At 39.8% G+C, this 12496-nt stretch overlaps 1 protein-coding gene across 7 annotated transcripts in view; it reads right to left on the bottom strand.

The window, feature by feature from the left end:
* Positions 1-1292: 1292 nt before the first annotated feature.
* The window catches only part of LOC116313968 (transcription factor SOX-6-like), a 102085-nt gene continuing 90881 nt past the window's right edge, over positions 1293-12496 (bottom strand). For all 7 annotated transcript variants that reach the window (XM_039615542.1, XM_039615540.1, XM_031731828.2 and 4 more), the window contains 4 exons: positions 10002-10110; positions 8948-9118; positions 7248-7461; positions 1293-4310 (listed from right to left, as the gene is read on the bottom strand). In XM_039615542.1, the coding sequence (XP_039471476.1) occupies positions 3962-4310; positions 7248-7461; positions 8948-9118; positions 10002-10110 (843 nt within the window). In that variant the 3' untranslated portion in view covers positions 1293-3961. The remainder of the gene's footprint in view (positions 4311-7247; positions 7462-8947; positions 9119-10001; positions 10111-12496) is intronic.

The following is a 12496-nucleotide window of genomic DNA, read 5'->3' as shown; positions in this document are numbered from 1 at the left end:
GGCCCAACAGAGACCAGGTTTCCATGAAGAAAGCATCTCAATGTGTCTCATCATCCCCCACACACGAAACCTATGAGAAAAGAAAGGTAAATTCAAAGTCTATATAATCACACACTTTAAGTTTACTAATAAGTACATTTCTGCCTTATATGAAAGAAACGGTTGCCAATGTTATTAGCCAACGTGTAGAGCTTTACTACAAAACATCTAGTTTTCTTTTGGTGTAGCTTGTTTTTACAAGTCATTTTTGGTTATGTCCATAAAGTTCTTTGATTGATATATAGTATAACTGATCCTGTTATGGATGACACAGTTTGTGCAAATGACCATAAAAAATATATCACTGCAACCCACTGCTGCTAGTCGTGCATTTAGCTACCAGTAGCTACAACAACTGGGAAAAGTTAATGGAAACAGAGGATTACATCATTTTCCTTCAGGGATGAAATGTTAAGGGATAAATAAGTTTGTATACATTACTGCAGGCATGTACTTGAAATTATAACTGTGCTGTAACAAGCTACACTAACCTTTGTTGAGGTGCTGAAAGCTTTGCTTATGCTCACACCAACTGTGCACATACGCCAAAAAACAAAAAAACCCTGTCAACTTGAAAACAACTAAATGTTCATCTTGAAGAAAGGAAAAAGGAAATGTAAGTTATGATGACTTGTTTAAAAAGATTAACATGGCAAGAGTGCAAGTATGATTTCAAACACCCCTCCCAACTAAATGCTATAGCATAGCACACACACACACATGCTCACGAAGGAGTGTGTGACAAACTTGCCGGCGCCCCTTGCTGGGTGACGCTACAGTTGATTTGGGAATTACAATTAGATTTATGATGTGGCTGCATATGGCTAAGCTCTCTGTTTCTCTCTCAGAAATACTGGGATTGGCTGCAGCGAGCACCGGCGCCGTGGCGTATACACCACAGCACAGTCAGAATGTGTGGCGTTACCTCACACACGCACGCACGCACAATGGAACAATAGGCCACATTTACGGTAATGGGCCACCAAAATATAAAGAGCGAGTGGAATAGCTCAACTTTGGAAACAGACAGCCTTGTGTTGGAAATTATTAGATCCCTGGAAAGTAAGGGTACTATTTAGAGCAATGGAAATAAAAATTCATGCAGCACTACCTGTAAAGTTGTGCACATCACTTTCATACGCAGAACACAATATGTTGGTGGGGTTTTTCTGCAAATGGACAATTTTACAAAGCATTCAAAATATTTTTTTTCCCAAAAAATTAAATAAATGAAAAAAATAAAAGCAAAAATCTCAAGTCTTTACTTTTTTTTATTTATATATATTTTTTGATTGTCTTTCTCACCAAGTTGTACTGACACTTTTTAGAGCCAAAGCTGGCTAATAAATACAATGAAATGTTAAAACGCACAATTGGATTTCAAATACAATACTCATCACAAAAAAAAATAAAAAAAATGTGTGTGACCAGGAAATGTTATGTTCTTCCTCTGCGGGTCACAACTGACAAGAGCATGAGGTTACCTTTCCAAAGAGAGGCGATGAGACCCCTTCAGGTGATACTAGAGCTGCGGCAACAAGATCTGCTTAAATAAATGAAATGCTTCCAAAGAAATGGCAATTTACTGGTGCCTCGCATGTACCAGGCTTCAAAAAATGTGACTTTTAACTGACTAATATATCATGTTTAAAAATCAAACAACAACTTCACATTAGTCAATACTAAAAAACAAAAACAAACAAAAAAACAGATTCATATCCAGTGCTTAGGATGTGTATGAGACTAACAGAAATGTCTATGCACGAGGCTTTTTTTAATGTAACACAAGCAAAAATCAGTGTTCAGTCCCAGCTTGTGAAGCATTTTCCAAGTAAAAACCGCCAGATATGGTCGTGAAGAGAAATTTGGGATCAAGATGACTGAAGCAGCTGAACAGAGCACCCAGAAACCACCCGAGGTCACACGTTTTAAGAATGGAAACATTAAAAATTTCAGAGAATGCTTTGAAAAGAGTAAAAATAAGATTTGTCTGCAGAGACATTTGAGTAAATCAGAGACTGCTGACTGCTGTGCTGCATCAAGACAATAGAGAAACATCTCGCTTCAGATGAGTGGAAAAACTTGTGTGCTCTGACTGGGGCGGTGGTTACTGAGAAGCAGACTGGTTAAGCACCTTTCCCCTTCTCTAATGTTTTCCTAATAATTTGCTCATGTTCAAAATACAAATGCACTGTAGAAAAAAAGGTACCCTTTTGAAACAGCGGACCTATTAAACCCATTTTTTTTGTAACTATATAAATAATTTTTTAAAATACAAGTTTGGCATATATTTCCAACATAATGCTAAGAAGACATTTAAAAATTAACAAGCTAATAAAAGAAGTAATATTTGTTACATTTTTGTACCAATGCTAAACACAATACAGTGAAGGGATTTATGATATTACAATTTCTTATCCTACAGTAGGGTCAGCCAGGGGTGCACCTTCATCTTCCTATTCCAACTGAATGAACAGATCCAATGGTACACTTTTAAGACTAGGGGGATTCCTAAAGTGAAACTAAGCTAAAGGCTACCTTTACCTTTAGCCTGATTTAAAGGGACAGAAACATTTCTAATACTGCACTGCACTGCACTTAATGCATTTGGCCTCAAAGAACATTGGGCAGTGTGGTTTATGGAAGCATTAGTGCAGTGGAATAAAGCAATAGGCGCCTTCGATGCTGCTCTTCTAACTACGTCTCAGAGCCTTAGGGTCTGCCAGAGAACGACATTGTGTGTGTCTGTGTGTGTGACTAAGCAAGTGTGATGAAAAAATAACCTCCCTGAGCACTGTTTGTGTTTGGGCCAGGAGGGGAGCCAGCAGTTGATGAGTAGGAACCCACTTCATCAAATAGAAAAAATTGATTGTATAAGACTTTTGCAGCATTGGAAATTAAGACTACAACATCCCAAGTGAATGTGAATGTTTGGCACATTTGAAGAAAATCTGTACAATTTATGGGTACTTACTTATTTAATAATAATAATAATAATAATAATAATAATAATAATGATAATAATGTAAGGGAATTTGCTCCCTTTATTTCATTGACAGTCTGAAAAGTCCTACCACTCTTTTTGTATGAAAACAAACAAAACAAATAACACATTCACAAGCTGGCACATCATACCTGAGCTGGGATATTTAAAAAAAAGAAACAGTAATGTAAGGTAAGCAGTTTGTCAGAAAAAAAAGTGTGTAGCACTGTAATCGTAAGAAACAAAAGTAAGACTATAAGGTTACAAGAGCTAGGATTTATATTAAAAACTTTCCAGATTTCAAGTTCTGACAGTCTAGAGTTTGTACAGGCAGTGACCTGTCAGAAAAAAAGTCTATAGAACAAAAAAGCACAAAGGAAAAAAAAGACAAAAAGTAAATACATAACAATGAAAACTAAATCACTCCTTAAACATTTAAGACCAAATAGCTGTTGAAGACCGATTCCTAATTCTTCGAAATCCATGCATGCCCTTTTACAAACCACACAGCAATGTGTTCGTCGCTCATTTGTTCTTTGTCCCATTCTCTCTCTCTCTCTCTCTGTTGTCTAACTCATTTTTTTTCTCGCTCCTGTTAAGATTGTCAAAGTAGAGGAAACTGAAGTTCATTGTCAGCTGGACGTCTGAAGATTGATCAGACTGTATTCTTGGGTCACGTTTTTCCTATTCCTTCGTTTTTCCATTTCTTCAAATGGGTGTCCATCAAAGATACTGTCCCAGAACTTTCTGAGCATGTCTGAGCTGATCTGAAATCCTGTTGGGGCATGCTCAATGCATGACGCAACATGTCCTGAAAGGTTTAACTGAAGGTCTCAGTAATAAAATGTCTTTTTAAGAAATGTCTCTGACTATAATGGGAGTTGTTCTCTTGTTTTCTCTTGTTTTTTTGTTTTTTTACATCTGACATCCTGAGCTTACTCAGTTGGCACTGACAGCCTCATGTGTCTCGTGGTCGCTGCTATAGTCTGACTTGGGCTCATCCTCAAAGTCCTCATACATGTCCATGTCATTGTCTCCATTATTGTGGTCGCCGGGCAGATCCAAGGCTCCGATCCCACCGCCATTGCTGCCTCCTCCACTGCCAGGCTCAGACTTTACACCGTACGTGCTCTGAATGACGGGGATGGCAGGATCAGGACTGGCCGAGTTGCTGGAGCAGTCTGAGGTCAGATGTGGGGATGGTGTAGCTGCTGTTGCCATACTTATGGCACCCGGGTAAACTCCTACACCTCCAGGACTGTTGCCCAGAGAAATGGGTGGCTGAGGCCTGAGTATGAAGGAAAGAAGATAAGGAAGAATTATATTATGTAGACAACATAAAATACGCTGCGTGATCGAAAAGCTTTGTAACTTTCACAGTGAGATTTAAGTCTAGCAGCAATGCTGGAAGCAGTCAAAAGGTGCACAAGGAGATGACCTTGAAGGGGAGATTAGTTCAATGAATTTTTTTTATTTATTCATTTAAGTCTCAACAAGCATGATCCAAAAATTACAGCGTTGAAGAATGTTAGAAATGATTGTCACTTCATAATGAATGATTGGTCCTTTAAAGTTAAAGAAAAGACACTACGTCCCAGAGCCGCTGAACATTACAAGAAGGACTACTAGTAAATGATAAAACTTCTAGCTGACTGATAGAGATCCATTTGTATTCTTCTGGGAGGCCAAACATGGCAATGAATCTTTAAACCAATAAAAACTGAAAGAACCAGTTTTTAAATTTTAAAAACACACAATTTGTTAGACTGGCATAAAACAGTATTTTTGTACCAATAAGGTGATTCCTAAAGTAATGATATACTCCACAGTATGCTGTGTGCCCTTTAAAAATTAAATGGACAAGTGGAGAACAAAAAACAGGCAGCATATGGACAGTATCTGAAAGTCTGAAAGATTTAAGAAATAGGGAAAAAAATCAGCCAAAGACCTGATACAGAACTTGGGAGATATATCTGTTAAGCATTTTAGACAAAGGCTCATCTGTATGCATGCATGTTTGCTCATACGAGTATATTTCTGCACCTATTTCTTTGTTTTCCCTGCAAAGTATAAAGAAACAGGGGATGGCTCAAGACCTTTGCACAGTTGTGTTTTGGTACAAGCTAGACAGATCAGATACTGACTCGTTAGCCTTTGAACAACATCTTTGAACAAAACATGAATTCTTAAGCCATTTAAGTTCAACCACAACGCTTTTCATCTGGCTGAGCATGTCCTAACATAGAGCTCTACCTGCCATATCACAGCAGCATTAGCATTGTAGATGGGGGGATAAATGCACATCATTCAAACAGGCCCCTCAGGCTCCTCAAATGAACCGCATAAAGTGGGAAAATTACTGTCACCTTTTTCACCTAACAGTTTTCTCTCCTCTGTCTCCTGAAACAATTACTGCCGTGTGCTCTGACAGACTCATTTTCACATTAAGCATTTTAAAATAACACTGGTTTAGCAATCTGGAATGTGCCAGAAACTAGTTGTGTACTGGCTCCTGTAGATGTTTGATTTAGCAACAATTGAAAACCCAGGCCCGGAGAATCTAAGCTTTCCTGCTTAGCGTACTTGACCACACACAGTAAATGTGGCATTCATCCTGTGACGTGTGCCTTGCGCTCATTCCCTCTCAAGCATGTGCTTACATTTCATATTCCACTGTGTCTGTCTGTGTCCAATTTCACTGCCCGCAAGCGCCCAGCATTGTCCTAATTTAATAAATGACAAGCTATTAAAAATCGCTCCTATTCAAAGCTGTGGCCTCTGGTAAATCCATCTCACTCACAGGCCACTGTGATGGCTTTAAACACATCCATGACTGGTTCCCATTAAGACAATGCCACCGTTTTTCCCCTTGCTGCACCGACTGCAGTTGAAAAAAATCTATCAAGCTCTTCAGCAAATGTTTAAGAGCTTTAGCAGATAGAACCTCAAGAGGTTCCCAACCTTTCATAAAGGGCCCATAAACCTTGATGATCACTCCACTAACGTTAAACAAATGGACGCGGCTAAGAATTCTTTTCTATTCACACTGAGACACATTAAGGAGGGAAAAAAAGGCCTCTCGTGAAACGCAAAGTTGGTTTTAATATATTTCTATACAATCAAATAAACTAAAAGAAGATAGATAAAATTACACAATGATAAATTATCTTTTTTTTCCTTTTTACTTGGAGATATTTGGGGAGAGATGTCTGCTGGCTTGAGAGACAACTTTATCGAAGGCCACAGGTGCATTGTAAATGACTCAAATCCATCTACAGTGAGACACAAAGACTGTCTGTTATCCAAGGCTTAATAGCGTCAATGGCTTGTGGTTCTTGATGCAAATTGACCTCTTTAAAGTTTTAATCTCTCAGTTTTAATCAGTCATAATATACACTTTAATGACGATGTAACAGTGTGAAATTACCCTGCAACCATGCCAGCATTCCTGTCCTAGTAATGGCCCAGTATTAGGTCATGAGGCCAAGCTAAATAGCGACATGACATGGCTTAACCTATTTGGGATTATAGGACTGAGGAAGTACCACCGACAAAGTCCACAGGGCTTCAAACAACAGTCAGTCCAGGAGAAACACCACCATGTTAAATTATGTGGTTTAACTTTTCTTCAAATAAATTTTCTTCAAATAAGCAACAAATCACACTGTTATAAAGCAAAGTTATGTCAAATTATACTATCACTGTTATAAAATCTAAATTCAACATAATTTGGTATAATGCTGTCTAATATATTTTGGATCAAATGACACTAATTGCATTTCCTAGTCAAGCCATAATTCACACATCGTCTAATTAGAGTACGAGTGCGTTTGTGTGCTGTTTTATTAAATTTCTCTCAAAATATGGTTTGTTACATCTTACTAGTGTTCCATAAAATAAAGTGTGACCACACAACTCTCCTCTGAGCAGCACTGAATGCTGCATGACCCTGAGGGCGCCAACAATGCCAGAACCTTTTCACCACCTCGATTCCTACCAGTCACTCAGAAAGAAAAAAATCTGTTCAGTGAGAGAAGGTTTACTTTTGACATGTTTAAGTATTTCTGGGATTTAAATCACAATTACACAGTACTGCCGTCTGAAGGTCCTTCCATGAAAAAAAAACTAATTTGAAATTCAGTTCTAAAACCACGTAACTCTCGCCGACACGCTGCAGCTTTCCTTCTAACCCATGCGATCACTCACTTTATAGCTTTGTACTCACCCCACAAAGAACTGCCTCATTTCCTGACGTCGTGAACGCATCATCTGCTTGTACTCCCCGATGCGTAGCTTCTTGCCATCAATGATGCAGGTTCTCTTGGGCCGTGGCTTGTACTTGTAGTTGGGATATTTCTCCAAGTGGATCTTGCTTAAGCGGGCCTGCTCCTCGTAGTATGGCTGCTTTTCCTGGTTTGTCATGGCTTTCCAGCGAGAGCCTGGAGCAAAACAAAATTTAAAAAGCAATTGACACTTCAATTTAGGTTATATTGAAATATTTTAGTGTTACTAGTTAAGAGGGTGACTGAATTTAAATATCTGTACATTATCAAATTTTAGTGAGTGACTAACGTGATTTCAGTGAGTTTTTTCAAAATAGTTTCAGTGTAAGTGGTGAATCAAAGTTTTTCATAAAATTCCTGCAAAGTAAACATACTGTCACAGCTACATTATTCAGTCACACAAAAGAAGCACAGCTTTGACAATTCTGGTGTCTTCCTGAGGTTGGATGCCTTCCTGTGAGCAGGCTCCATTGAGTGTTTAGCCTAGAAGGCTGTTTAAAACCAGGAGTGGATTACACTCTGCTCCCTCTTCGCTCAGGAAGAATGATACATTGTGTATGGCTTGTTTTCCTCTGTAAGAGGACCTTCTGAGCAAGTGAACAGGGCCATTACTGCGGGAACGCAGCACATCTGTGAAGCACTTTGACAGCTGATTATACACACTCTTCCTTGCTCTTCTGTTTATCAAGGTTTATCACAAACTGTTCTTGTACTTTTGTGACACAGGAAACACAGAGACGTTTTTCTTTCTTTTTTTTTAAACTTGCCACCCACCTACTCCCTTAAGTCCAGCTGTGTTATTATTTTAGAGATGGATGCATTGTATACATACAGTCATATACACACTCATAATTCCACTTTTCCTTCTCGACTTGTCACTGAACCCTAATAAAAATCCAGCAGGAGCGCGCGATTAAGCAGTATACTTAATCAAATGATTTTCCCCTGTAATATGTTTCCACTGTAATAAAAAAACAAAGAAAAAAAACAGGACTTTTGAAAGCAAAAAGATTAATCGTCTAAATTCAGGATGCATGTTAAGAGCACAAAACATCCATTTATAGGACCCCTTTCAGAGACGTGAGTCAATAACACAGATCCACCTTAGAAAAAGCAATTCATTCACAATGCTCAGAAGTAGCATTTACGGCATTCAGCAAGCCTCAAGCTCACTTGAACTCTGCATTGTATGGTAGAAGTCTTAAGAACATTTCAGGAACAACCGTTATGCTCAGCATCATGTGAATGGATATCTGTGTTGAGGAGGTATTTTAACTGAATGCATCCATCACACTAGTCAGGCTGACACAGTGGAGCTCTGTGTGTGGAGTGTTCCAGGCTGAAAAACACACTAGTCATTCTTATAGTACCCACTTGACAGTAAGAAACCCTGTGAACTGCAGTATATAGCGGTAGGGTAACCTAATGAGCAGACAAGCTGACCTTAAAAAAAATCTGCCGTGTCACTTTATAGTCACTTAGAAAAAGAAAATAAAAAATTAAATCAAACACTGGCGTATTCTTTTGTACAAAACTTAAAGGAAAGCAAAAGTATTCACCCTTACAACACCAGAACAACATATCACCACAATATTGAGGTTTAGCTTTCTCACTCATCAAACATAAACCCGCAAAATCTCACCAAGGATCTTGCTGATGTTGGAGTTGTGCATGTCGGGGAAGGTCTGCAGGATCTTCCTCCTCTCATCTTTTGCCCACACCATGAAGGCGTTCATGGGCCTCTTGATGTGGGGCTCGCTGTTGTTCCTGCCTCGTGTCTCTCTGAACACCCGTGCCTCTGCGATGTTACTCCCTAAAAACAAAGAAGTCACTTTTGCTGTATGTTCACCATTAATGAGTTCGCTGTTCATACTTTCACACTTCAAATGCAGTGTATAACAAGGTGGCTGCTTCTTTGACTGAGGCTTGGTGGAGTATTCCGGGCATAATGTCCTTCATATCATTCCTACACACAAACACACGTGAACTTTGCACATTATGCTTAGTTTGCTTCCTCCTGATATTATCTCAGTGCTTAAGCTCCTGTGTTTACTCCTCTGACTCTAAACTAAACCACGATGAGCACTCCTTGGTGCCTGTAAACAGAATTGCTTTATGAGAAACAGGTGGGCTTGAAAAAAATCGGAAAGACTACATTACAAGGAAGTACTTTAAAAGAGCGCGTTTAATGACTACATTTAGTTCATAGTACATAAAAATCAGCTCTTGTGATATACCGATTCATAATTATCTCTGTGACCATTCGCTACAGAAAACTTACCGCCCATTTTTGGTTTGCATACTAGGACCGGGTCACAAAAACTAGTGAAAAACATGAAGACAATTCATCCTCTTTTCCTACACTTGCAGTAATATTGACATTTGAAATTTTCAAGTGCGCAGAATGTTCACCGTAGTGTCCTAACGTCCAAAATAAATATTTGTATTTTCTGAATACCTGCATTTGTGAGCTTTCTGGTAGATGACTTATTGAGTATTAGTCTTAGTAGGAAGGCCCACAGAGGTAGGGCCTCTTCTAAATTTAACTGTGTGAGTTTCCGTCACTGGTATCAGTTTTATCTGAACAGGATGTGACTCGCTCTCTATTTCTGAAAAAAAAACATGCCATATTGCATGCCAGTAGTCAGAAATGTAGGTAAAAGAGTAGCAAAGGGGTAAGAGACAGAGGAACGTACCATCTAAATCTTCTGGTCTTGTCAGGTCAATGACTCGATGGACCATCTTCCCAGCATCCTCTCCGAGCTTCCCCAGGTGCTGGCTCAGTGTCTCATAGTGCAGCCGCTCCTACAGTAGAAAAAAAATGCAGAACTGCTGAAGTCTGAGGAATACTTTAAAAGCTGCAATTCTTTACTCTGCATTCAGTTATTATTATTTAACCACTAGATCAAGTTACCTGCCATCTTTTGAAATGGGCAGCCATTGATGGCTTTGATGGTAATGACAGTTAAACTAATTGCTGGGTTCAGCTAGCATAAAGGAAACGTCCAGCACTTTTAGCTTTGCTTTTTTTAATGGAACCTGAACGAAATAAGTGATGATGAGGTTTAATTCATGTAATAAAGTAATAGGCAAGGCAGAACACCTCGAAGGCTGCACTTATCCTCAGTGACTTGCCCACCTTATGTTATCATACGCTCCTCATCTGTCACTCCACCTCTAAGACAAAAAACTCCTACAAGCAGCTTGCCTTGGAGCCTTACAGCTAAAATTACCCCACCACGCTCTCAAACTGCAGTGGAAAACATGGTACGCTCCGCACGGCTACCATACATCCACACTCCTCCTCTTCTCCCTCTTCTCCCTCTTCTCCTCCTTCCCTTCCTCCCTCTCAGCTCTCCTCCTTTTTCTGGTGACAGAGGCATTTTGTTTGACGCAAGGAATGGTTGCCGGGTGAAGTCATGCCGCGGTAGCCGCTGGCAGCGGTGGTGGAACTTAGGGGCCGCGTGTATGTGTGTGTGTGCATGTGTGTGTGTGTTTATAGACAAGAGTCAGTGCGGGCCAATGTCAGCACTACAGCAGGGCTGTAATCAGGCCTACCACAGAACATGTGCCTGGGCAGTGCCATGCTCACCGCAGGAAGCAACCGCCTAACAAAGGACTAAAGAAAAGAAAGAAGGAGGGAAGGACGGAGATAGAGAGAGGGTCAGAGAAAAATAGAAAGGAGAAGATGGAATGGAAAACGAGTGTTGAGACAAGAATAAGATCTCAAGTCCCCTGAGAGCCATCCTTTGAGCCCAAAAGACCTCGAAATGAGTCACAGTTTGACTTTCTGTTATTTGAAGGCCAATGTCCTACAGTACATAATTTCTCTGCAATCGAAGTGAAGATTTTTGAAATGTTCCCGGTGATTAGATGAGACCAAATGGAAAAGTAAGAATAGAGTTGGGGATTTGGAAAATGGAGTGAGACAGCATCAATAGAGGCAGAATGATCCAAACTACAGATTAACAGCAGATCTGGGTCACAATTTGCAAATATTCCCTGTGGTTGGTCTACTTTTGGTCTTCTTAAAAGTTCTTGTGGCAAATGCAATAAGGAGCTGTCTTTCCTTTGTTTAGTCAAGATTGAAATAGGTTTGGCCCGTGTGCCTGCTGGTTTCAAACTGGACTGCTGCCTTTTGGAGCAATATTACAGACTTTCTTTCCCCCTCTCTTTAATTGGACTCCATTTGTACTTTGTAGAATTAAACTGAAAAAAAAAAATAGCAGAAAATAGGCAACAATCACTTTTAAACATTAAAGCTGTGCAAACAACTACCTTAAAAACAAATCACATTAGTGCTGCCACAGTACTTTTAACGCACGTTTGCTTTCGCTGGTCTCTCAAAGTGTTGCTGCTGGATGTATGCTTCTAAATTTAAGAGACACCCGACTCTTTTTGTTCTGCTTGGTCTGTTCTCTTCTTGGCATCCGAGTCCTCGCGTCCCTTCACTGTTGCTAAGGTAACACTCCAAACATTTTTTTTTTAATCCATACCGTATTGAGCTCATTACCACAGTTACAACTCGCCTGCTGCCAGGACGGCCTGCCTCCAGCTGACCCGCAACCGTTTACTGTCTCCTCCCGGACCAATCAAGTTTGGCAAACTCCTCAGTAACCCCCCCCCCGGGGTTTCCTCTCTACTCCAATTTTCTTCACCTTTCTTCCTCTCTTTCCTTCTCCATGCCGATAGAGCTGTCAGTCAGCCCCCTCTTCTGTTTTTTTCAACCATCCCTCCTATTCATAGCCCTTAACACCCCTCCACCAGCCCTCTACAACTTGAGGCTCCAACCCCCAAAGAAGTAGACACTTAACAGTCTATTTTGCAGGTGCCAGACTCAGCTTTATAGTATTTATTATAATGTATATCACTCAGACTTCAATTGCAGCAAGATTATGTCGACGTTTAATCAAAACTTGGAACCATCTAAGCTTCTGGTTTCACAGGCTCACTTCCTTCAAAGACCAAACTAACCGACAGCGGAGCCAATATAAACTTCTATACAACCATTTCTCTCCTCTCTTTCTCTTTCTTCCAGACTTATTCAATGACAGAAAGCATGCTGACCAACTTTAACTTTGTGTAGACAAAGGGTATTCTTCTATAATGGGATACTGTTAAATTATAGTCTCCAAAATTTAGATTTCTGGTCCATTTCAAAACTGTATAAATGCTATGTGAAAGTGTCCAA

The sequence above is a fragment of the Oreochromis aureus genome, linkage group 7 (assembly GCF_013358895.1).
Source record: "Oreochromis aureus strain Israel breed Guangdong linkage group 7, ZZ_aureus, whole genome shotgun sequence".
Taxonomy (NCBI): Eukaryota; Metazoa; Chordata; class Actinopteri; order Cichliformes; family Cichlidae; genus Oreochromis; species Oreochromis aureus.
The sequence above is the reverse complement of the archived record's forward strand: the minus strand, read 5'-3'. Positions and strand labels throughout refer to the sequence as shown.